The sequence below is a fragment of the Paroedura picta genome, chromosome 15 (genome assembly GCF_049243985.1).
Source record: "Paroedura picta isolate Pp20150507F chromosome 15, Ppicta_v3.0, whole genome shotgun sequence".
NCBI classification, from domain to species: Eukaryota; Metazoa; Chordata; class Lepidosauria; order Squamata; family Gekkonidae; genus Paroedura; species Paroedura picta.
The window spans coordinates 9,813,923-9,836,524 of record NC_135383.1 but is presented as its reverse complement, the minus strand read 5'-3'; the positions used below and the strand labels follow the sequence as shown (position 1 = coordinate 9,836,524).

Here is a 22,602-nt window from a genome sequence, read left to right as displayed (position 1 = left end):
CCTGATATTACTGAAGAAGAAGAAGAGTTGGTTCTTATATGCCACTTTTCTCTAACCGAAGGAGTCTCAAAGCGGCTTATAGTCGCCTTCCCTTTCCTCTTCCCACAACAGACCCCCTGTGAGGTGGGTGAGGCTGAGAGAGCCCTGAGATTACTGAAGAAGAAGAGTTGGTTCTTATATGCCACTTTTCTCTCCCCAAAGGAGTCTCAAAGGGGCTTACAGTCACCTTCCCTTTCCTCTCCCCACAACAGACCCCCTGTGAGGTGGGTGAGGCTGAGAGAGCCCTGAGATTACTGAAGAAGAAGAGTTGGTTCTTATATGCCACTTTTCTCTCCCCAAAGGAGTCTCAGTGGCTTACAGTCACCTTCCCTTCCTCTCCCCACAACAGGCACCCTGCGAGGTAGGTGAGGCGGAGAGTGTTCTGGGAGAAACTGCCCTTCAAACAGGACAGTGACCAGCCCAATGTTGTTCTGCTGGCCTCGTGTGCAGGAACGGGGAATCAAACCCGGCTTGTCCGAGAAGAGGCTGCCGCTATTAACCGTGACACCAAGTGCTCCTTAGTGTTGTGGTTAGGAGTAGCAGCTTCTAATCTGGCGAGCCAGGTTTGATTTCCCACTCCTCCACCTGCAGCCAGCTGGGTGACCTTCGGCTAGTCACAGTCCTCTTCCCACAGAGCAGTTTCTCTCAGAGCTCTCTCAGCCCTGCCTACCTCACAGAGGAGAGAAAGGGAAGGCAATTGTAAGCTACTTTGAGACACCTTTGGGGTGGGAAGCTCTGAATCTGGATGCTGTATACTTGAATATACCAATGCTAGAAGGCAACAACTCTGGCCTCCTATAATGCACCACTTTGACCCTTGCATCCTGGTCTCCGTGAGGTCGCTCCTTGAAAAATTCAGAAACTTCCATCTATGCCAGGCTTTCGTGAAACCCTGGAGTTTCTTGACGGACCTGGAAGGGTTTCAGGAGGTTATCAACAGTCAAGAGGTTGAGAAAGGCATTAAAGTTTAGGAGGGCACAGCTAGTGAAGCCAGATACCCAAGTGCAGGGAGAAAGGGAGAATAAACATGGGAACTTCTCACAACTGCATGTGCTTATAGAACAGTTCTTTCCGAGCTCTCTCTGCCCCACCTACCTCACCGGGCTCCCCTTGTGGGGAGACGAAGGGAAGGCCATCGGAAGCTGCTTTGAGATTCCTCCCCCTGCCCAAAGGCGATTGTCAGCCGCTTGGAGACGCCTTTGGGCAGAAAAAAGCAAGGTATAAAACCCAACTCTTCTTTTACCCTGTGTCCTGCTTCAAATAATTCTGCCAGAGGGAGCAAAAGATCTGGGTCTGTCTCTCCCACCCACCCACCCCACAAGGTGCCGCCCCTTAAGCAGAGAACTTCACAGAAGGGCTACTGAGCTTCACCCAGGTGGGAAAGGCCTGGCTTGCCTCTGCTCAGGTGTCAGATCTTGGCAGTGTGTCAAAGCCTCTCCCGCAAGTTCCTGAAACAGCTGACGTCCTGGCCGGCCCTCCCACGTCGTCGATGCCACAGCGATCTTGATCTCTGCGCCCATCTCCTGTGCTTCAGCTGTCGGAGGCCCACGGGCGCTGGGAGGGCGGAGATTCCTCCTGCTCATCCCCTGGTATGCACCGTGACTTGTCAAGGCATCTCCTCTCAGTTGCACAAGGGAGCGCTTTGATTACACAGGCAGATCTGTGGAGAACACCGAGGGCTGAGCTTGGCAGTGCCAGGAAGACGGGAAGGAGGAGATTTCTCCTCAGGAGGTCTGGTAGCGCACGTCTGCCTCAGCACGGTGGTGAAAGAAGAAGGGTTGGTTCTTATATGCCGCTTTTTCTCTACCCGAAGGAGGCTCAAAGCAGTTTACAATCCCCTTCCCTTTCCTCTCCCCACAACAGACACCCTGTGAGGGTGGGGAGGCTGAGAGAGCCCTGATATTACTGAAGAAGAAGAAGAATTGGTTCTTCTTATATGCCGCTTTTTCTCTACCCGAAGGAGGCTCAAAGCAGCTTACAATCTCCTTCCCTTTCCTCTCCCCACAACAGACACCCTGTGAAGCTGAGAGAGCCCTGATATTACTGAAGAAGGTTGTTATATGCCAATTTCTCTGCATGAAGAAGGCTCAAAGCAGCTTACATTTGCTTTCTACATGGGCTTTCTACCCAAAGGTGTCTCAAAGTGGTTTACAATCACCTTCCCTTTCCTCTCCCCACAACAGACACCCTGTGAGGTGGGTGAGGCTGAGAGAGTCCTGATATCCCTGCTCAGTCAGAACTGTTCCAGAAAGGAACGGTGCGGATCCGTGCCCCTCCCGGCCGTTTGAAACCACGTGAAGCCGCCTTATACTGAATCTAATCGATAGATACAAATGAGTAGCCGTGTTGGTCTGAAGTAGCACAATAAAATCAGAGTCCAGTAGGACCTTTAAGGCCAGCAAAGATATATTCAAGGTGGGAGCTTTCGAGTGCAAGTCTGAGGAAGGGTGCTTGCACTCGAAAGCTCACGCCTTGAATAAATCTTTGTTGGTCTTAAAGGTCCTACTGGACTCTGATTTTATTGAATCTAATTGAGTCTGTGAAGGGCAGTATGCCAGCAGCCTTTCTCCAGGGCCTCTGGTCTTTCTCATCACTCGATCCTTTTCACTGAAGATCGAACCTGGGATATTTTGAACGTGAACTCAGCCCTGCCGCTGAGCCACCGTCCCTTCCCCTTGGAGAAGGGAGTTTCTTGCCGAGGTTCAGAACGGCAGCACATTTTAGGTTTGCTCGTGGTGGTCCCATGAGCTATCCTCGGTTGTCAGGGATGGGGACCAAAAGTCTTACGACATTCTCTCCTCATCTCTCCTCAATTCTACCTTTATGGTCACACAGCTCTGAGGTAGGTCAAGGACTAAGTGGGCCAAGGTCACCCTAGGAGCTTCCACAGTAGAGTGGAGAATCAAATCTGGGCCTCCCGGATCTTATCCCAGGGTTTCATGAAACCTTGGGGTTTCTTGGTGGCCCTGGAAGGGTTTCCCGAATTCGTGGGAGTTAATTTTTAATACATCTTTTAAATGTGTAAAACAATTATCCGGTGATATGAGCATATATGGTCATGTTGAGCTCCCCGCCCCTCCAAAAATAGCCAGTGATGGTCCTGGAAGGGGGTGGGAAGGGGAAAGAGCCCCAGGTGGGCATGTCCCCAGCGATGCTTCCCAACCATATCCTGCACGATCGTGTCCCTTTCTCGAAGCCTGTAGAAATATTCGAAGGTTCTCAGTGGTTAAAAAGTTGAAAAAGGCTGCCTTAGCCTGACACCACTCTGCCATGCTCTGTCTCCACTAAAAAAAAAAAAATGACCAAATATTCCACCGGGGACAGTGTTTAGATGAAACCTTTCTGAGCATCCTCCAGAGTAATTTGAACCTCGTCTAACCCTTGTCCACATGCCAATTTTCACGAACGCATAATTGTCCTAGGGTTGGATGACCCCCATCTCCCTAATGACACGTTGGGGCCAGGCCTGTGTTTAGCAGCTCAAGGAGCGCTCCTGCGCCGGGTACCTCCATGCAAACCCGAGCTGTCATTCCCTTAATCATCCCAGCCTCTCCTTTTGCAAAACCTGAACCGCAAGTTCGTAATGGTGTCCATCCGGTTCCGCCTTCACTGTCGGCGGAGAGCGCTCTTAAATGACGCTCTAACCTCTGTAATTACCCACTTTCTGGGCCTGGCGGTTGGCCCTTCCCTGGCTTGGACTACAATTTTTGTTTTGTTTTGTTTTTTTGGAGGCAGGAGTTGCCGACTGTGGCTGGGATTCCGTAGGTTTGAAAGCTCCTCCTTGGAGTCAGAATTTTGGATGGATGTTCTTGGGGAAATGAGAATCTTTAAGTTCTGGATCTGACAGTAGTATATTTGATGCACATACAGTGGATCTAGTGCTGGCTCTCTGGGTGGGGATCCTTTTGTCACCAGTAGGAGAAAAAGCTAGGAACTTTAAAACCTGTGCTGGTGGATTGCCTTTTTTTTTTTTTAGTGATTTTATTTTCACACCAGATATGTGGCTTGCTAAAACGAAGAAAGCCTGCATTTTGAAAGCAGCATCTTGATAAAATTATCTTGAAACGCCTTCGGTTTTCTCCTCCTTCCTCGGAAATCAGGACCAGGGATGGGTCTGGACCCTGTCCCGATGGGAGCCTGTCCGGGATTGTGATGGGCCTTTGGGTTGCTCCTTCTGTCTGGAGGGGGTCCGTGGCGTTTCTCCTCCTGCCTAGAGGGACTTGGCCACAAGCTAGGGAGCTTGGAAGGCTTTGGTGGGTAGACCGTCTGTGTAATAATCAAAGGAGGGGAGTGGGATGGGGGGTGGGTCTGGCTGTCTTCTCAGCTCCTGCCCTTCTTTCTGGCCTACATAAGGTGGAGACACTGTAGTAGTAGTAAAGGGAGCAAAGAAGGGTGTATGGAGCCACTTCTGGTGGGTGTGGCAGGGAGGCGTGGCTAGCTGACATCACTTCCAGGGTCCTCAAAGCCTGAAAAATTATATCAGGGGCTCCTCTACAGTCTGAAGTTTGAAAAAGACTGCCCTAGATGCACACAGATCCATTGTCCCCTTATTGGCACACTCATGTGGACCTTCTTTTACGTGACTTGTATAAAGATACCTGCCACTGAGTCAGACCTTTGGTCTATCGCCATAGGTATCGCCTGCTCGGACAGGCAGCCACTCTCCAGGGTCTCCGATGGAAGTCTTTCACACCACCTACTACCACCCTGGAGATGGTGGGGTTGGGAAACTCGACAGCGTCTGCAAGCAAGGTTGGTGCTCCACCACCCAGCCCTGCACTGTTTGGTGCTTATTACTCCGTGGTTGTGCATACAACTGCTGGCTTTCTTTGCCCAGTCCCCACGCCTGGGAATTTGCTAAGCTAATGCGCATTCCTATGGTTGTTGAAGTGAGAATGCAGAATGCCTATTGATAAAATCAGAGTCACATTCCAGAATGGGAGATGCCACTTACCTGCAGGCATTTACATTTGCTTTCTGAACCACCCAATACCCTTTTGCATCTTCCCTCACCTTTTCAGAGGCTTGTGCTGTCACAGCATGGAACCAATGCTTTTTTATAGCCTCCCCAACACATAACATAAAGACATACAGCAAAAATCAATATCCCAAGAACAATATCCCAAGAACAATATCCCAAGAACAATATCCCAAGAACAATATCCCAAGAACAATATCCCAAGAACAATATCCCAAGAACAATATCCCAAGAACAATATCCCAAGAACAATATCCCAAGAACAATATCCCAAGAACAATATCCCAAGAACAATATCCCAAGAACAATATCCCAAGAACAATAGCCCAAGAACAATAGCCCAATCCCAACCCAGATTACGATTTATCAAAAAAACCCTCCAGACCCTACTAAATTACAGTCCGTAATATTAACGCGATAGGATGGGTCATGTTCAGTCCTGAGAATGGGGAATACGCCAGCAAAAGACAGATGATAAGACAGAGAAATTGTTCCCTCCACCCAAATACCCCCAAAACAAAACAATTGCAACTTCCTTCTGGTTCTGCACTAGAAAATGCTACAAACACATTCCGATCCTCCTCGATTCTCTTACAGCATGGTAGTGCTGGGTGTCTACCACAAGGTGGCGCCAGGAGACCGAGTCACTGCAATTCCAGGTGGGCAGGAAAGATTTTTGCACCTAAGAAGGAAATGTGTACCAGAGCTGAGCCACTGCAAATGCAGTTGACATTATAATTTTGTTTTAGATGCCCACCTCCACCATATCAGCATGGGGCATGCTTTCTCATCCAGCTGTTTCTTGACACCTTGGAAGGGTTTTCAGAATGGGTGGGAGTTAATTAATTTTCAATATATATATATATTTTCAATGTTAAACATTTATTGTTTAACATTGACCCCCCCCCAAAGAATGGCCAATGATGGGCCTAGAGATGGTGGGAAGGGGAGGGGCCTGGGGTGGGCGTGTCCACAGCTGTGTTTCCCAACCATATTCTGCATGATCTTGCCACTTCTGAGCTTTCTCAGCGCCTGAAGAATATTCCAGGAGTTTCTCAGTGGTAAAAAAGTTAAGAAAGGTTGTGCTGCACAAACCAGAGCTTGTCTTCCTGCCTCCCTCTGGGTCTGCTTCCTTTGGTTGGCTTAGCCAGTTCCCCATCCAGCTGGCTGACTCCATTAAGCAAAGCAGAAGCAGAGGCATGGAAAACACCAGGCTCCCCCCTCTCCATCCAACCAAATCGGCTTCCTCCATAAGGCCCAGATCTTCCGCTTGGCAGCACTCAGAGGGGACGGTCAACCAGCAGAGGTGAAGGTGGCTGGCCGTGGTGTCCAGCAAGTCTCCTGTTCCTCTAAAGGTAGGCTGAGACCATCTCCCGGCCACCACACCGCTCGCCTTTGGACCCAGCCAGTCATGTCCATGTGGCTCCTGATGGCTGTCCTTCTGGTGGATCGTGGGGGTGCCTCTGACCCCTGCGAGACTCTTTTCAGCCTAGCCGGGGACTTCATTATTGGCGGCCTGTTTCCAGTCCACGAGAACGCCACGTGGAGGAGCAGAGGCTGGGAACCGGAGCTGCCCTCGTGCACAGAGTGAGTAAACCCTTCTATTCCGGGGCGAGCTGCTCTCAGGACCGGCCTCCACATGCCCACAGGTGGGGCACCTGCCAGGGCCCAGGCCCCACTGCTACTGACCCCGATCTCTGCACCTCTGCTCCTAACTGTCTTGCATCCTTGAAGATGGTCATGTGGGGGGTGCACAGCGGTGCACATTAAGTGCTGCTCATTGGTGGCATTCAAGCAGCAGCTGGACAAACACTTAACCAGGATGCCGTCGGCTGATCCTGCACTGAGCAGGGGGTTGGACTGGATAGCCGGTCTGGCCCGTTCCAATGATTCTATGATTCTATTTTGTGATTCTATATCCCAGGATCCTTTAACTGCAAGCTATGTCTGGCAGTGTAGACCACAGAGCCATTGCCTAGGGTGGGAGCAGTGACAGAGAAGGCACTTGTCATGGGCAAATGCCCATTGGACTGAACTTGCAAGCAAAGGATTGGGGAAATTGAAGGGGGGAATGAGGGAAGCAGCCTTTCACTTCCTGCTTCAGGCCCCCCATAGGAGGGTTATTCCTTAGGAGTTGCTTCTGTTGTTTCTATACATTCTGCAGTCCTATCAGATGGGAACCAACTCTGCTTGAGCACGTTACCAATACATGCTTTCAATCCTTCGTATTCATTTCCTGTACCTGGATTTTGCCCCCTGTGTCTTTTCCGCAGGTTAAACGAATGGGGCTATAGCCAATTCCAGGCCATGCGGTTGGCGGTGGAAGAAATAAACAATTCCTCCCTTATTCTCCCCAATGTCACCTTGGGCTACCACGTGTGGGACACCTGCCACGAGGCGATTTACCTGCAAGCCACTCTGCAGCTGGCACCGGAGCGCCTGCTCAGCTTACAAAGAGGTTCTTCGAACAGAATGGTGGCCGTGGTGGGCCCTGACGATGTGGACATGACGCTCCTGACCTCTCGGGTCCTTACCTTGTACCATCTCCCTCTGGTGAGCTGCCCAGGTGACCTTGTGCTTCTGTTTCCCTTTGCGTAGAAATGTCCTTGAGCGTCCTTGGGCAATCCTTGTGTGAGCAGAAAGAGCAACTGATCTAATGGTGCCATTTGATATATTCTCACCACGGTAGCGGTCCCAGTCTGGCCATGCTCTTGGGATAATGTAATGGTTACATTACAACCCCTACCAATGAGGGTGGTGGTGGTGTTACTGTTCCAGGAACAGTCAGGGGTGTATCACAGAGGCAGGAAATAGTGACCCACCTCCGAATGCCCCTTACCTGGCTGCCAGAAAATCCTCAGATCTCCGGACTATACAAGACTTGCCATACGATAAACAAATTAGTTTTCTGAGAGGAGCTGGCAGTACAAATGTTTTAGGATCTGGGAAACATTTCATTTATCGTTGGCTCCTTTTTATAGTCTGTATTGTTTGATTTTGTTGCTTTTTAGCTTGCTATGGTATTGTTTTAAGGGTTTTCAGTCACCCTGGGACCCCTGTGGTGAGCAATATATAAAACATTCACTCTCACCCATTCAGGAAACCCTTCCCGGGCTGTCTAGATAGAAACCCCAGGTGTTCACGAAAGCCTGATTTAACAAGATCCCTCCATGGCTTTGTGTAACCGTCACCTTCATTTTTGTGCACGTTGCAGTCATCGATGTGATCTTTATCCTCCAGGCCACAACAAACCTAAGAAATGGAGTATATTTTTCTTACGTCTCTGGAAATCTTTTTTTTTTTTCATTGGGAAACCTCTGAAACATTCTTCAGGCTTCCAGAAGCCCCAGAAGTGGCAAAATGGTGCAGAATATGGTTGGGAAGAATAGCTGTGAACACACACACCTGGGATCCCTCATCTTCCTCTGGGCCTATCACTGCTTAACAAATTTAAAAATATATTTTAAAAAATTAGTTCACTCCCACCCATTCAGGAAACCCTTCCAGGGCTGCCAAGAAACCCCGGGGGTTTCTGAAGTGCTGGAGATGCAAAGAAAGCATTGGATCTTTCTATCATATGTGGTGGAGACGTAAAAAAGTGAGGAAATTTCAGATTAATAGCCATACCATATTAGAATCAACGTTGGATGTTACATTTCCTACGCATTCTCAATATATGTTGTTAAATGTAATGCCGGAGAATATTTCTCAACAGGCACAAGGTTTTTTTTCTTTCGTGCTACAACTGTGGCTAGAATTGTTCTGGCAAAGATCTGGAAAGGCACAGAAACTCCGACAATAAGGGACTGGCTAGATAATGATGCTGAATGATCAAAGATGGCAAAATTAACCAGTTTTAGTCAATGGTAAATCTCCCAAAGATTTCCAAAAACAATGGCAATATTATACAGACTATAGGCATAAGTAGTAAAAAAAACACAAACTTTATAGCATCGAAGGTTCTTTCCATCTGAAGGCTCAGCAATGGCTACATCTTATGTATGACTCTTTTCTTGTTTTCCCATTCTATTTTACGTATCCCTATCTGAAAAGAAACCCCGGGGTTTCACAAAACCCCGGTTGAGAAAGCCTCCCCCACGCTAACATGAAGGAGGTGGGTGTTCCTCTCCCGTCTGTCTCTCCAGATCAGCTACGGCGCTAAAGACCAGAGATTCTCTGACGCAAAGCTGTTTCCGCTCCTCTTCCGCATGGTGCCCAGCGAGAACCACCAGATCTTCGGGATCCTTTCCCTGATACAGGCCTTTGACTGGAAGTGGGTTTCCGCCGTGGGCAGCGGAACCAAGTCAAGCCGGAAAGCGATCCAGACCTTGATTGCCGAAGCCTCCGCTAGGGGCATCTGCGTGACCTACCAGGGGGTAATGACGGGCGATGACGAGATCGCGAAGATCCAGCTCCGGAGGATTGTGAGGAACACCGTGAAGGCAAAAACCAACATCACTATCGTTTACGGGGAGGACACCGTCGTCTATGAATTCTTCAAAGCCGTCGTCGAGCTGAAGGTGACTGGAAAAGTTTGGATCGCCCTGGAGTCGTGGATCTTATCCGCATGGATCGCCTCGATACGGGGCATCGGGGAGACCGGCACGGTGATCGGCCTGACCATCAAGCCGGTGAAGTTGCCTCAGTTCATGAGCTTTCTGGAGAGATTTATGCACTGCAACGTGCCGACTAACAGAACCAGTCTGGTGTTGTCCGGATCTGAAAACCTGGCCCAATCCGAGAGCTGCAGCCAGTCCTGTGATGAGTGCCACTCGCTGTCCCAGGCAGATTTGGCCGGCATTTTAAAGTCTTCCATTTGGCACTGGTCCTTCTACAGCTATGCTGCCATCTACGCTGTCGCAGAGGCCCTTCACATGCGGCTCAGGTGTGACGATATGGGGGCCTGTCAGAGAGACGAAGATTTCGAACCTTGGCAGGTATGTGATAAGATGGAAAGGTAGTTTTCCCCGGAAAGGCAAGCTCAACGTCCAGATTCAAATGGGTCGCCGTGTTGGTCTGAAGTCGCACGATAAAATCAGAGTCCAGGTGCACCTTTAAGACCAACAAAGATTTATTCAGGGAGTGAGCTTTTGAGTGCAAGCACTCTTCGTCGGACTATGAACTCCTTACATGACAGGGAATATATAGAGTAAAGGCTTGGAAGTTTATTTAGGAAACTACAAACGGGTACTCAGGACTTTCTGTTGCTGAAGCTAGGGCTAGGCAAAGGTTTGGGAGAGACACAGGGTAAAATCTCCTCCCTCCTTGGTGCCATTCTTGCTTACATTTCAAGATCACCTGGAACACCTCCCCTTGTCATTAAAGGGAGCAGTTCTCAACTTGACACCTTAAGGCAGGAAGCCAACCAGGAAGCTTTTATTGTTTTAATTGGTTTTTATGTGACCCGCCTCGAGCCTCCAGGGGGAGGCGGGATATAAATTAAATAATAATAATAATAATAAATACAGCTGTCATGCTCCATGTATAAGGACCATGCTGGTAAACTGAATGGGAGGCTGGTCGACTCTCCCCTGCCTTTTGCAGCTGAAGCAATTTATCCAATATGGCCCGATAGTGAGACAAAGATTCCCAGATCAGTGAAGAATTTGGGGGCGGTTTCATTAAAACAAGATTGGTCCTGTGGGTGACACCAACTTTTTGCAGGGTTCCATTTGTTAGTTTAATGTCACCCCCCCAAACACACACACATTTTTGTCCACTGTTTTCAGGAGTCAAATCAGATGACCCTTTCTCTCGCTTTGCAGCTTTACGAATTGTTATACCACGTGAACTTCCCTCTGCAAAACAACACCATCCAATTCAGCTCCCAAGGAGACCTTTTCCTTGGCTATGACGTGCTTACCTGGATCACGGCAAATGGCACAACCACTGCCAGGAAGATTGGCAGTTTTAGTTCTGAAAACCTGAACCTCACGAGCAGCCGGATTAGATGGGCAACGCCAGACGGCCAGGTAAAAAAAAAACCACGAACACCGTGGAAAGGGCAGTCGTGCCAAAGCGGGTGTGAACCTCCCTTGAATCTCTGAAGCTGCTCTGTGCAAAGTCAGGTCCTAAACCGTGTTGCCAAGCATTAATTCATTCACAACCTGGTGGAATGAGCTCCCGGAAGAGCTAAGGGCCCTGTTGGAGTTCTCAGCTTTCCGCAGAGCCCGCAAGATGGAGCTTTCCCGCCTGACAAGGACCACTAGTTGGATCGGAGCCAGCCGGTTTCACGTTCCGAAACACGTTGGCTGTGTATCAAGGCAATCTTTATCAGCCCACCACACATCCTTTCCTTCCTCGTGTGTTCCCGGCTGACTCCTCCACTTCTCCACGTACTTCCTCTCCAGGTCCCCCAGTCTGTTTGCATCACGGAGTGCGAGAAAGGCCAGATCCGGAGCAAGCAATCCTTGGACGAGTGCTCGTGTCGCTGTGAAGACTGTCTGGAGGGGACCTTCCCAAACCAAACACGTAAGAACAAAGCCTGAGCCGTCTTACGTGTCGGCACCTGTGCAGGGCTGTGGGAACTTCGCACGGGATCCCCAAGTAGGAATCTTACTGCGAGCAGAGCGATGTTTGCATGGATGAGAATCAGCGTTTCCTTTAAAGTTGGTGTTGAAATGGAAAGCTCTTCCCCAACAAGTTGGTCTGAGCCTTAGGATAGGATCTGCCCCACGTTCCACTGCCTGGTTTCAACGTTTCACATTTATTTACACTCTCTTATGCTTCCTCTTGTGGCACAGAGTGGTAAGGCAGCAGACATGCAGTCTGAAAGCGCTGCCCATGAGGCTGAGTTCAATCCCAGCAGCCGGCTCAAGGTTGACTCAGCCTTCCATCCTTCCGAGGTCGGTAAAATGAGTCCCCAGCTTGCTGGGGGGTGAAACGGTAATGACTGGGGAAGGCACTGGCAAACCACCCCGTATTGAGTCTGCCATGAAAACGCTGGAGGGCGTCACCCCAAGGGTCAGACATGACCCGGTGCTTGCACCCTTTCCCCATAGTCTGGAGATGAGCTATATGTCCAAAGGCTGGCATCCCAACCACTAGGAGAGAGGCAGCCAAACATAGAATGGCTGCCAGAGGCCGTTGGAGCCTGTCACAAAATGGTGGGGGTTCCAAGATAAATATCCTCCTATAACAGTGGCATCTATGTCCAAATGGCTGCTCTCTGGTTCTTCTGAACTCCTCCCACCTCCAGTGGGCTGGAGGAAAAGCCAAAACTGGCACACTGTTTTGGAGAAGCAGCAAGTGGGTGCCAGGAAAATGTGTGGGGACCCTCCACAAGCACACAGCTCTAAGCCCATCGGCCTCTTCCTTCCAGACCTGGACGCCTGCATCCCTTGCCCGTCGGGCACCTGGTCGCCGAAGAAAAGCCAGCGGTGCTTCCCTCCCACCCTCACTTTTCTCGACGGCGGGGACACCATCATCTTGGCCTTGCTGATCCTGACCCTCGTCGACTTCCTCCTGCTGTGCGGCTGCCTGCTGGTCTTTGCCACCCACTGGCAGACCCCCGTGGTCAAGGCGGCGGGAGGCAAGCTGTCCTTCGTCATGCTGGGCTCGCTGCTCGCCTGCTGCGCCACCACCGGCCTCTTTGTCGGCAGGCCCACCTCGCTCAGCTGCCGGATCCGGCAGCCCGTCTTCGCCGTCAGCTTCGCCTTGTGCGTCTCCTGCCTCCTGGCCCGCTCCTTTCAGATCGTCTTTGTGTTCAAAATGGCCCACAGGCTCCCGATGGTCCACAGGTACTGGATCAAGTACCGGGGGACGTACTTCTTTGTCGCCGTCAGTTGCGGGGTGCAGGGATTGGTCTGCTTCCTCTGGCTTCTCTTCTCCCCGCCCTCGTTGCAAAGGGACGCGGTCAGCAAGAAGGAGATCTTCCTCCGGTGCTCCGAGGGCCACTACCTTGGGCTGGGGGCCGTGCTGGCCTACATCACGCTGCTGTGCGGGGCCTGCTTCGTGTTCGCCTTCTGGGGGCGGAAGCTGCCCAAGAACTACAGCGAAGCCCGCCTGCAGACCATCAGCATGCTGGTCTTTCTCATGGCCTGGGGCTGCTTCATGCTCATCTACAGCACCACGGAAGGGAAAGGGAGGCAGATCGCCACCCTGCAGATGTTCACAGGGCAAACCAGCGTCTACGCCATCCTGTGCACCTTCTTCCTCCCCAAATGCTACATCATCCTCTTCCAGCCGCAGGCCAACACCGTCGCTCACTTCCAGACCTGCATCCAGGCCTACACGACCACTGCCCGCAACTCTGCCAAGTAAAGCCCGTTTTCCCCCCGCAAGGGGGCATTCCAGCAAAGCCCCCATGCGCCTGAACATATGTGCACGTCAGCAGCTCGCTTGCCCCTCTCGATTGGGCTGGGCAGGAGGCGTTGTGGCTCCGTAGCCTAAGCCCTGTGGGCTTTTATCATGGGGCTTTTGAACCAGCCAACCAGTGGCCACGGCGAGACGAAATGCAGTAGCACCTCGGAAAAGAAATCATGCAAGGCCTGACTCTTTGTAACCCCCTTGCTCAGAGAATCCTCGTGGGCCTCATCCCCTCTTCCCTGACACAGGGGCCAGATAAAGACTTTCTTTCTGGAGAAAATCTTGGATGACTTTGCCACCTGGCACCTCCGGTAAAAGAACAGATGAAATGGAAAAGGCTTTTTTTTGTTGCCCTTTGATATATCTTGGTTCCGAGCTGCCTTATGCTGCATTGATCTTATCGCGCTGTTCTGGAACCGTGCATTTCAGAGGACTTGAAGGAGACTTCTCAAACTCCCACGATTGGTCACATCTGCACCCGTCACCCTGGCTGACACGTAAAGTCCGTTTGGCATAGAAGGCTGGGCCAGGAGAATGGACTGGTGGACCCCTCTGGACACAAAGGGGGTGGATTATTTCCCATTCACACACACCAGCTCTATATTGTGAAAATCATGCATTGATGAGCTTTTGCCATGTTTTGTGTGGTTGCTTAAGCCAATGTAGTTCCATTTTAGTTAAATCACCTGAGTTCACAGGTGGTTTGGAGGTAGGGGTGCCAGGATGGATGGTCGGCCATTCTGGCAGGGCTAGGTCGTAAATCCATTAAGTGTTTTGGGAACAGCTATCTCCCTCTCCTGGGTGGGATGGCAGCACCTCAAGTTAACTTTTGTTTCACAGGACGAAGGAAGGGGGATGAGGTCTGGAGCTTCCATGCCCAAAGCTGGGATCAGGGGGAGTGAAGGGGGATGTATAGACATAGTGTAACTGACTTAACGTGCCTCAGTCTCAGCAAGAACCTAGAGATGTCCAGATTCATTGTTTCCTCAATAAAGAGATTTTCTTCAACAAAGTCTGCTTGTTGGGAAAACCAGCTGGATCCTCATAAATTGCTAAGACTACCATGTGAAGCAGAACTTCTCTCCCTTAACGGCTGATTTTTAATGTGCTGGGAGTTTTTCATGTGGAGGGGAAATACTAAAAATCTGAGCCCCCATCTGCAAGGGGAAGTAGTGCAGCCCATGCCACTGGGGGCACGCACGCATTAGGCCTCCTATAAATAGGGGCTAGGAAAATTAAAATCAGGAGTCATTAGTGCCTCATCAGCATGAAAAATGCCTCATGGCATTGACCAAACAGTCCCCTTTCTCCGAAACCCAGAATGCATTTGCCGATGCAAATGACTGTTTCCTCGATCATTTCTTGTCTTCACATTTATCTTGCATTTGCATGAGTTGAACAGTCAAACCAGTTCATTTGCTAGGCAAACCTCTGAAGTTTTACATGGAGGTCAAAGAGGTCGCTTTGCATCTGCAGCTCTGGCATGACTTTAAAGTTTGCAAAGGGCAGTTGCTCCTCGTTCCTGCCTGGCCCAGTTACTTGTGGTACGTTGGACAGCAAGTGGGTTAGGGTTCCCATCCTCCAGGTGGCACCTGGAGATCTCCCACTTTTACCGTTGATTTCCAGATGACCAAGATCAGTCCCCCCCGGGGAAAATGGCTGTTTTGAAGGATGCACTCTATAGAACTACACCCCATTGAGGCCCCTCCCCAGTTTCCTCCTCCCCCCCCAGAATCTCTGGGTGTCCTCAATCCAGAGCTGGCAACCCTAATTGTGGTGTGGCTGTTAGACTGAGAGATCCAGGTTCGAATCACCACTCTGCTGTGGAAGCTTTGTCAGGTGACCTTGGAGGCAGCCACCCACTCTCAGCCTAACCCACCTCGCAAGTTCGTTGTGTGGAGAAGACAGAGGGGAAGGGTGTAAGCTGGTTTTGGGTCCCCACTGAGAAGAAAGGGTGGCTATAAATGAAGTAAATGCATCATTTTAAAAAGCTGGACTTTTGTCAGAGCTTAATTTGGGCTTGAGAAATGGGATGAGGCTGCCTTCTGCCGATTGCCAAGTTGCGTTTTTACACACTCTCTGTGCAGAAACGCCATCTGAATATTGTTTAGAGTTACTCCCGTCACTGACCCAAATAAAAGACCTGTCTAGAAAATGGAAAGCATTACTCAGCTGTTCTTAGCACAGATACTGGCTTAACACCCTTTACCGTGGAGACGGCGTCACAGGAAGACATACTGGAAAACAGGCAGGGAGACGGAGATGCGAAGCAGCAGTATTCGTCATTGGCCGAGTCTCCTCCCACCCCCCAAAAAAGCCACTCTCCAACTGCAACCAAATGCTTCTTTTATTTACGGCGATCTCAGGAAGACAGACACCAAAGGAGAGAGATACCAAGGTGAGCACATTTTTATTTCTGATGCCCCAAACTCTTTTCAGATGCGGTTGGTGCATTTTCTAAGGACATAACAGCTCTAAATTCAAACCGTTATTTCAGATCTGGGGCGTAACGCAACTGGCAGCTCCATGGCTGCTGGGTGAACATGTGGTGCGTCCTGCAAGGGAAGCCGAAAAACAAGCAAGCAAAGCGTTTCTCTCTCTAATCTTTCAGGACCAGGGGAGCTTTCACCTGCTCGGCCACCTCCTTCCCCAGGAGGGTTTCCACAATCGCAAGGGCAAACTCAAAGCTGGTGCCAGGCCCCCGACTGGTAAGAATATGCCCGTCCTTTTCCACACGCTTCTCAGAATATTTATAGTGACCTTCAGAGGAAGAAAGATAAAGAAACACAAAGACAGGTTGTGAGGCAGAGGCTGGCCAGCAAAACAGGGACTCCAGAGGCAAAAAGAACAGGCGTGAGCCCTTTTTTAGGAAACGCTCTTGCGCTGGAATGTCCTCATCAACTGTTAGCCGTGAAAGCAGCCACAGTTCTGGAGCCTGACCTCTAAAACTGCGTAGCACACACTGTTCTGGATGGGCAATTTTGCATGTGGTTTGAGATTTTAACATCCCAAGTTCATGCGCTCAAGGAGAAACACTGCTTTTTGAACCTGCAGGCAGGGAATTATAAGACAGCTGGGTCTCTTCCAGGCAAAAAACCCACAAGGGGATTGTACAGTGTGTGGAGAAAACAAAAACAAACTAGAAAAAGCCACGCAGAACACAACAAACTGGAAAAGCCAGGTATAGTTAACCCGAAATCAAAATCAGATTTCTTTTTACACAAACGTTACTTTCAATTTCTCAGAAATGGTGCATATAAAGTGAAACAAACTTCCTGTTAGTTTCTTATCTCAGATGTCGCACTGTTGTCCACTGATCCAGTAAACTTCCCTTTCCCCAAATTCTTGCTTCATCAGTGAACTTGCAAGAACCACACAGGACAATGTCTACATATCTGCCTCCCCAACCCAAAAGGGACCTCACAAACTGCAAACATCCTAGAAAAATTCTCCAGAGTTTCTAAAAGCCTTTCCTGCTCAAAACAACATCTCTTATCCTAGAAACTCAGGAATGACCCAGGGTAACCTCACTGTTGAAGAATCAAGAATTTGGCGAAATGGAGGATAACTGGATTATTTGGGTGGACCACAGTGGAGATCTTTGGTGTGGAAGAGTACATCCCTGCTTGGAACCTTTGCCTGCTTACCTCCATTCATCATTTTCTCCTTGGCCAGAGGATGCGTTGTCACATTGCTTCCAAATCCTATTCCGTGCGCCAACAGAGCAGTGGGACCTAGGTACAGGGACACAAGGAAAGCTAAGGCTGAGCAGAGGAGACAGCTGTGAGATGCTCGAAATGTTGATTTCAGAGCTTGGCTAATCAGTTAAAAGACTCTCGTTTCCCAGGTTCAGTCACAGTAGTCAGGACAACTCCCAATCAAGCCTGTTGAGATGCATGCCTTTTGCAAGGCCGGCTAGGAAAGATCCAGTTACCATGTAGGGACTCTCCACCGCCACCCCTCTGGCAGGAGCCGTCCAAGCAGCGCCATCCTCAAGGGGAGACTTGTAATTCAATCCTTAGAGCAATCAGAAGGCCAAGGGGCAACTGAAGGCCAAGTCCTTAAAAAAATAAATCAAACTGCATGCATAAAGGTGATTCAGACAGACCAGGGAAGAAGTTAGCAGCACCAGAGACAGCTAGTAGCGTTTAAAGAGTTTAAAGAAGGGATCTGTAATTCCAGACTAGTATACAAACACCCGCTTTTGCTTCAGAGCAAACAAGGCTAAAATAACTTTGGGGACGGGAAAGGTGATCTGATCTGATGCAGTATTTAAGGGCTCCCACATACCCTTGCTGGCAGTCTTCAAGCAGTGGTTGGACAGAGACGTATCCTGGATGCTTTAGGCTGAGCCTGCATTGAGCAGGGAGTGGGGCTAGATGGCCTTCCAACTCTATGAGTCTACAATTCTTTAAGAAGTGACACAGTGCTCTCACCAACCGAATTTTAATTGATATGTTCAGATCCCATTCTTTCTGCATGGAATTGCAATAGCATTCCACAGAGGCCTGGCGGACCCAGCCTGCTTGGCCTTAAAGAAGGAAAAACGTGGGGTAAGAGGAAGTGGTAGAAATTGGGCACGGCACGGCAGGGGGTGTGTACCCGTTCTGCACAGCCTTTTGATCAGGATACTTTGATCAAGTATGGGCTGTTTGAGCTTTGGGCTAAATTAATACTGGTTTGGTGTAATCTCCACCATGCTGGTTCTTCAGACACTGGGGAAAGCCTGGTCAAGGGGATATCAACTTAGGTCCTCGAGGCAAACATTAAGGGAGGACAGCGGGATCGGACACCTGCACAGATGGCTGCGATCAGCCCTTTCCTGCCGTCCTGGTCCTTCAAGACGTCCTTCACAGCAGGGGACTGCAAGAAAAGAACAGTTGGAATTTTTCAGGATAGCTATCTGGCTGTGCCCACAAAAAAAGTAAACAGTCCTGTTATTAGATCTGACCACTGAAACCCTATTTCTGGAGACCCAGCCCCATGCAATGGAAGGGGTTTTATTTATTCAAATGTCAAATAATCAGATAGCTCTACCCTGCCTTTCTCCAAGATGCCAGAGGTTTTGCATTTATATGCACCAGAGGAGGGATGCGCTGCAGCACTTCTGAAGCATCAAAGCTCCACATCTGGCAGGAGCAAAATCCCTGCAGCCAGCTGCCCCACCAACTCCACAGGGTTCCCATCCAAGACTCAGCCCTCTTGCTCCTGTTCAAAATGCTCTCTTAACAAAGGGAAGAGTTCCAGCATTTTTGCATTGGAACAGCTTTTTACCTCTGACAGGTTTTGGGCCCCCAAGTTCCCGCCTGGCAAGACCACCACATCATAAGGCCCCTAAAAAAAGAAAGGAAGAGAGTCAGAATTCCAGGAGGTGACTTCCCAAGGCAGGTTGGGTCAGGAGAGAAGCCATTTTGCTAAATAAAATCACGAGCAAAGCAAAAGTAACGGATCTTTGCAAACAAGGCCAGCCCACCCACCACACATGACTTGTCTTTACTTATGATAGATTTATTGTTTATTTGGGGCACATGTCCCCACACTTCTGCTTTTAAAAAGCCCTCAGGGCAGCTTACGATATTTTGTTGTTGTTGTTGTTGTTGTTAAAAACAACTTAAAAACAACTTATGGGGAAATGTTAGGGAAGTTTGATCAATGGAATGTTATTTTATCTACGACAGTAACAAATGTCTACGTGATTTGTTTACAAACTTGGCTACACAACTTTACAAATCCATCTTCAAGTCTCTATTTACGGAATAAACATTTTACTTAAAAACACCTCGAAGTGTGTATTAAAATCGCAACATCACCTTACTCAAAAAAGCAAGTGAAAGCAAGTAAGCGGCAGTCTAAAATCCGGCGTGATCTAAAGCAAAAATGCTAAAAGCTCATTATTGTTTCAAGCTCTGGAAATGAGGACAGCATGTTTGAGCCACAGTCAACAAACTCCACCTGAGCAAAAATGACTCAATGCTGCTACAAGAACGTCTGGCAAATGAAACGGCACCGGGTTTAGAGTCCAAGTCAGCATGGACAGGTAGCCTCCCCCCACCCCTTAATGCCAGCATTCCATGTGCGTACACAGGACAGAATTGGGCAGATATAAGATTGCCTAGCACAGGGGTAGTCAAACTGCGGCCCTCCAGATGTCCATGGACTACAATTCCCAGGAGCCCCCTGCCAGCTGGCAGGGGGCTCCTGGGAATTGTAGTCCATGGACATCTGGAGGGCCGCAGTTTGACTACCCCTGGCCTAGCACATAGTGGCTGACCTGTGATTTGGGAGGCCATAGGTTCCTCTCGCTCAGGTTTTAGGACAACCTGATTTCCTAGCCTCAGCGAGGTGGTGATGTTTCACAATAACCTACCTGACTGGGCCTTGCCACAATTATTGTGACCTGCTTTGGATGCTGAAAGTGAGAGACACACGCCCAGCAGCAAAACGTCCACCATCTCCTCTCCCATTGCAAAAGGCCACAGCCAAAGAGTCTAGCAACATGAGGAAGATACAGCTCAGATGCCATTTGGCCGGACCCACCTCTTTTCTGGCATCCTCTAAGCTCTTATCAGGGCAGATGACGACGTCACGGCTACACTGCACAGGCTCTTTTCCAGCCAGGCCGGCTACCGTCACCTTGATCTGATGAGGAAAGAAAGAACATAAATGACAGGAGTGCAAGATCACCATTCATGTGTGGACTGCCCAATGCATGAGACCAGATGCTGGCCAAGAGGGACAATGAGTCAGATCCTGCAGGGATCTCTCTTGACTAGCTTCCAGGGGCTCAGCTTCTCCTCCCAATCTTCATTTACGAGCGAATAAAAGGGCATCGGTCACTGCTAGCTAGGAGGTGGCCAGCTGTCGAGTTCCAAACACTTACACCGGCTCGCCTCATGACATCGGTGGGGATAACAGTTTCCATCTCCTCTGCTCCTTTGGCGAGGATCACCAGGGCCCTTTTAGAAGCCATCTCGGGAGTGGAGGTTGGGTGCAAAACGCTTGGTCACTAGGGCGGAAGAGCAAAGAGAGACTGTTAAGACGGTCCAGCAGACAACATGGTTCAAACAGCAAGCTCTGGGTACCCAGAACTCCTCTGGAGGGCAGGCAAGAAGCATTGAGCTGGTGATGCAGATTGCAGTTGTATGTCATCCACGTGGGAAGCAGATAAGAGGAGGGACATTCCGAGGAGGAGGGCAGAACCAAATTAAAGGGCTGCCACCAAGGAGGCACAGAATAGAACCAACACTGAACGAAGGCACGGTTTGAGTCGGGAATATAAAACAAAGAAGCCACCAGGGAACCTCCTTGATTAGCAGCAGTGTACCTCCAAATGCCAGCATCCTAAAAATCAGAGACATCACCCTGCCAACGAAAGTACATCTAGTCAAGGCCATGGTCTTCCCAGTTGCAATGTATGGCTGTGAAAGTTGTACCATAAGGAAGGCTGAGCGTCAAAGAATTGAGGCTTTTGAACTCTGGTGCTGGAGAAGACTCTTGCGAGTCCCTTGGACTGCAAGGCGAACAAACCGGTCAGTCCTAGAGGAGATCAGCCCTGACTGCTCTTTAGAAGGCCAGATCCTGAAGATGAAACTCAAATACTTTGGCCACCTCATGAGAAGGAAGGACTCCCTGGAGAAGAGCCTAATGCTGGGAGCAATCGAGGGCAAAAGAAGATGGGGACGACAAAGAATGAGGTGGCTGGATGGAGTCCCCAAAGCAGTCGGTGCAAACTTAAATGGACTCCGGGGAATGGAAGAGGACAGGAAGGCCTGGAGGATCATTGTCCATGGGGTCGCGATGGGTCGGATACGACTTTGCAACTAACAACAAGGATCAGAACGGGGAAGGGGTGGGGTGGGTTCGCCTCCTCGCCCCTGCTGGGCACCCCTCTTGTGCGGCCACAGTGGGACTCCATCCAGATGGGCCAGGGTCCGGGTGACCGATGGGAAGCCAGAAGCTGCGCCCCGTTGCAAGCCCTGCGGGAGAGCCAAGGGCGAAGGCGCACGCGGGGGCTTCCTGCCGGAGGGTGACGCGCAGCTTCTGTCCGGGGGTTTCCCGTGCAGGGAGCGGCGCCACTAGGTCCCCCGGGGGCGGCCCCTGCATCGCCTGCGGTACCCCAAAGCCCCGTCCCCTCGCCCCCGCTGCAACACAGACCCCAAAGGGCAGCCCCAAACCTCACCAGCACGGAGTCCCTGTCGGGGCCACCGCGGCCAGGCCCCTGCTGGCGCGCACGTCCAACAAACGCCCACCTTCCGTGCAAAGCAAAGGTCGGGAATGCAATCCCCCCCTCCTTCGCCCTTTGGCGTCTAGTCGCTGATTCCACCCCCCCCCCCTCCTTGAATGGACCAGTCCCGGGAATGCCTCCGCCCCCGTTAACTCGTTCCGAGCCGGGCCCGTTGCTCTCTCTGGGCAACCTACAAGGAGCTTCAGCCCCAGAGAGGCTGCACGGGAAGGGGTCGGGCGCGTGCCGCTAAATCAGGCTGCGACGCTCTTGCATGCATGCCTGCAAGAGAGGGTCGTGGGGCGAGCAAGTGGATCCCTACAACAACAGCGCTGTAGATGCAGGCAGAAGGGAAGTTAGTAGTTAATAAGATTAATGCCATAGTTATTTATATGCATGGCTTCTTGTATAGTTTTCAGTTCTCTGCAAGGCGCCCTGAGCCTTCGGGGGAAGGCGGTATATAAATGTGAATAAATAAATAAATAAATAAAACAATAAATAAAGGCACATGAGATTTTTGCAGACTGTTTAAAGTGCGCTGTCAGAGCAGCTAGCCGCTTTGCACGCCTGGGCAGCCCAGGTTAGATAGTCATAACTCCCTTGGTTAGCCTCGGAAGCCACGCACCGTCCAAGAAACCCTGGAACCCTTCCCCAAAGCGGTGGCCATAACGTGGATCTCCAGATGGAATGGACTGCAATTCCCATGAGCCTCTGCTACCACCAATGCTGGCAGGGGATCATGGGAATTGTAGTCCGTGGCCATCTGGAGCGCCACTGTTTGGCCGCCGCTGCAAGAATAAAGAGACGTGCCTGCAAGGGAAGCTCTCGGGCGGAAAGGGAGATGCGAGCACGCGTGGCCTGGAAGCCACAAAGCAGTTCCTCCTCCCACAGGTTGGTGAACGCTGTGCAGTAGCTCCTCAAGCGCCGCTGCCAGGCCGAAAAGCGGTCTGCAGACGCTTTCGAGAAAGGCGGCGATGACGTCACGCGCGTCACAGAGGGAACCGCTCCGCGCGCCTCTCGGCAGAGCCAATCGGAATGAGTCTGGCGCGGTAGTCCC

General features: G+C 50.4%; 2 protein-coding genes across 3 annotated transcripts; one reads left to right on the top strand and one right to left on the bottom strand.

Annotated features, from left to right (window-relative positions):
* Positions 1–7,457: 7,457 nt before the first annotated feature.
* LOC143824613 (taste receptor type 1 member 1-like) lies at positions 7,458–14,199 on the top strand. The gene is made up of 5 exons (XM_077312042.1): positions 7,458–7,570; positions 9,163–9,954; positions 10,783–10,989; positions 11,368–11,488; positions 12,339–14,199. Exons 1-5 carry the CDS (start codon positions 7,490–7,492, stop codon positions 13,277–13,279), a joined length of 2,142 nt encoding a protein of 713 aa, XP_077168157.1. The 5' UTR covers positions 7,458–7,489; the 3' UTR covers positions 13,280–14,199.
* A 1,518-nt stretch (positions 14,200–15,717) lies between these two features.
* On the bottom strand, positions 15,718–22,536 carry PARK7 (Parkinsonism associated deglycase). Of its 2 annotated transcripts, none has more exons than XM_077311895.1 (7): positions 22,356–22,536; positions 20,205–20,330; positions 19,862–19,963; positions 18,599–18,658; positions 18,118–18,187; positions 16,972–17,058; positions 15,718–16,084 (listed from the first exon to the last, which is right to left on the bottom strand). In XM_077311895.1, the coding sequence occupies exons 2-7, from the start codon at positions 20,292–20,294 to the stop codon at positions 15,924–15,926; spliced, it is 570 nt and encodes a 189-aa protein (XP_077168010.1). In that variant the 5' UTR covers positions 20,295–20,330; positions 22,356–22,536; the 3' UTR covers positions 15,718–15,923. The 2 variants fall into 2 exon arrangements, with proteins under 2 accessions (XP_077168010.1, XP_077168009.1); XM_077311894.1 differs by lacking the exon at positions 22,356–22,536 and adding an exon at positions 21,504–21,641.
* Positions 22,537–22,602: the final 66 nt, after the last annotated feature.

Excerpts from the sequence above, each read along its gene's own strand:
- LOC143824613 (XM_077312042.1), top strand. The coding sequence starts at position 7,490 with ATGGTGGCCGTGGTGGGCCCTGACGATGTGGACATGACGCTCCTGACC. Across the intron at positions 7,571-9,162 it reads CCTTGTACCATCTCCCTCTG|ATCAGCTACGGCGCTAAAGA; the intron begins GTGAGCTGCCCA and ends CTGTCTCTCCAG. Across the intron at positions 9,955-10,782 it reads AAGATTTCGAACCTTGGCAG|CTTTACGAATTGTTATACCA; the intron begins GTATGTGATAAG and ends CTCGCTTTGCAG.
- PARK7 (XM_077311895.1), bottom strand. The coding sequence starts at position 20,294 with ATGGCTTCTAAAAGGGCCCTGGTGATCCTCGCCAAAGGAGCAGAGGAG. Across the intron at positions 19,964-20,204 it reads ATGTCATGAGGCGAGCCGGT|ATCAAGGTGACGGTAGCCGG; the intron begins GTAAGTGTTTGG and ends TTTCCTCATCAG. Across the intron at positions 18,188-18,598 it reads GGGCCCAAAACCTGTCAGAG|TCCCCTGCTGTGAAGGACGT; the intron begins GTAAAAAGCTGT and ends CTTTTCTTGCAG.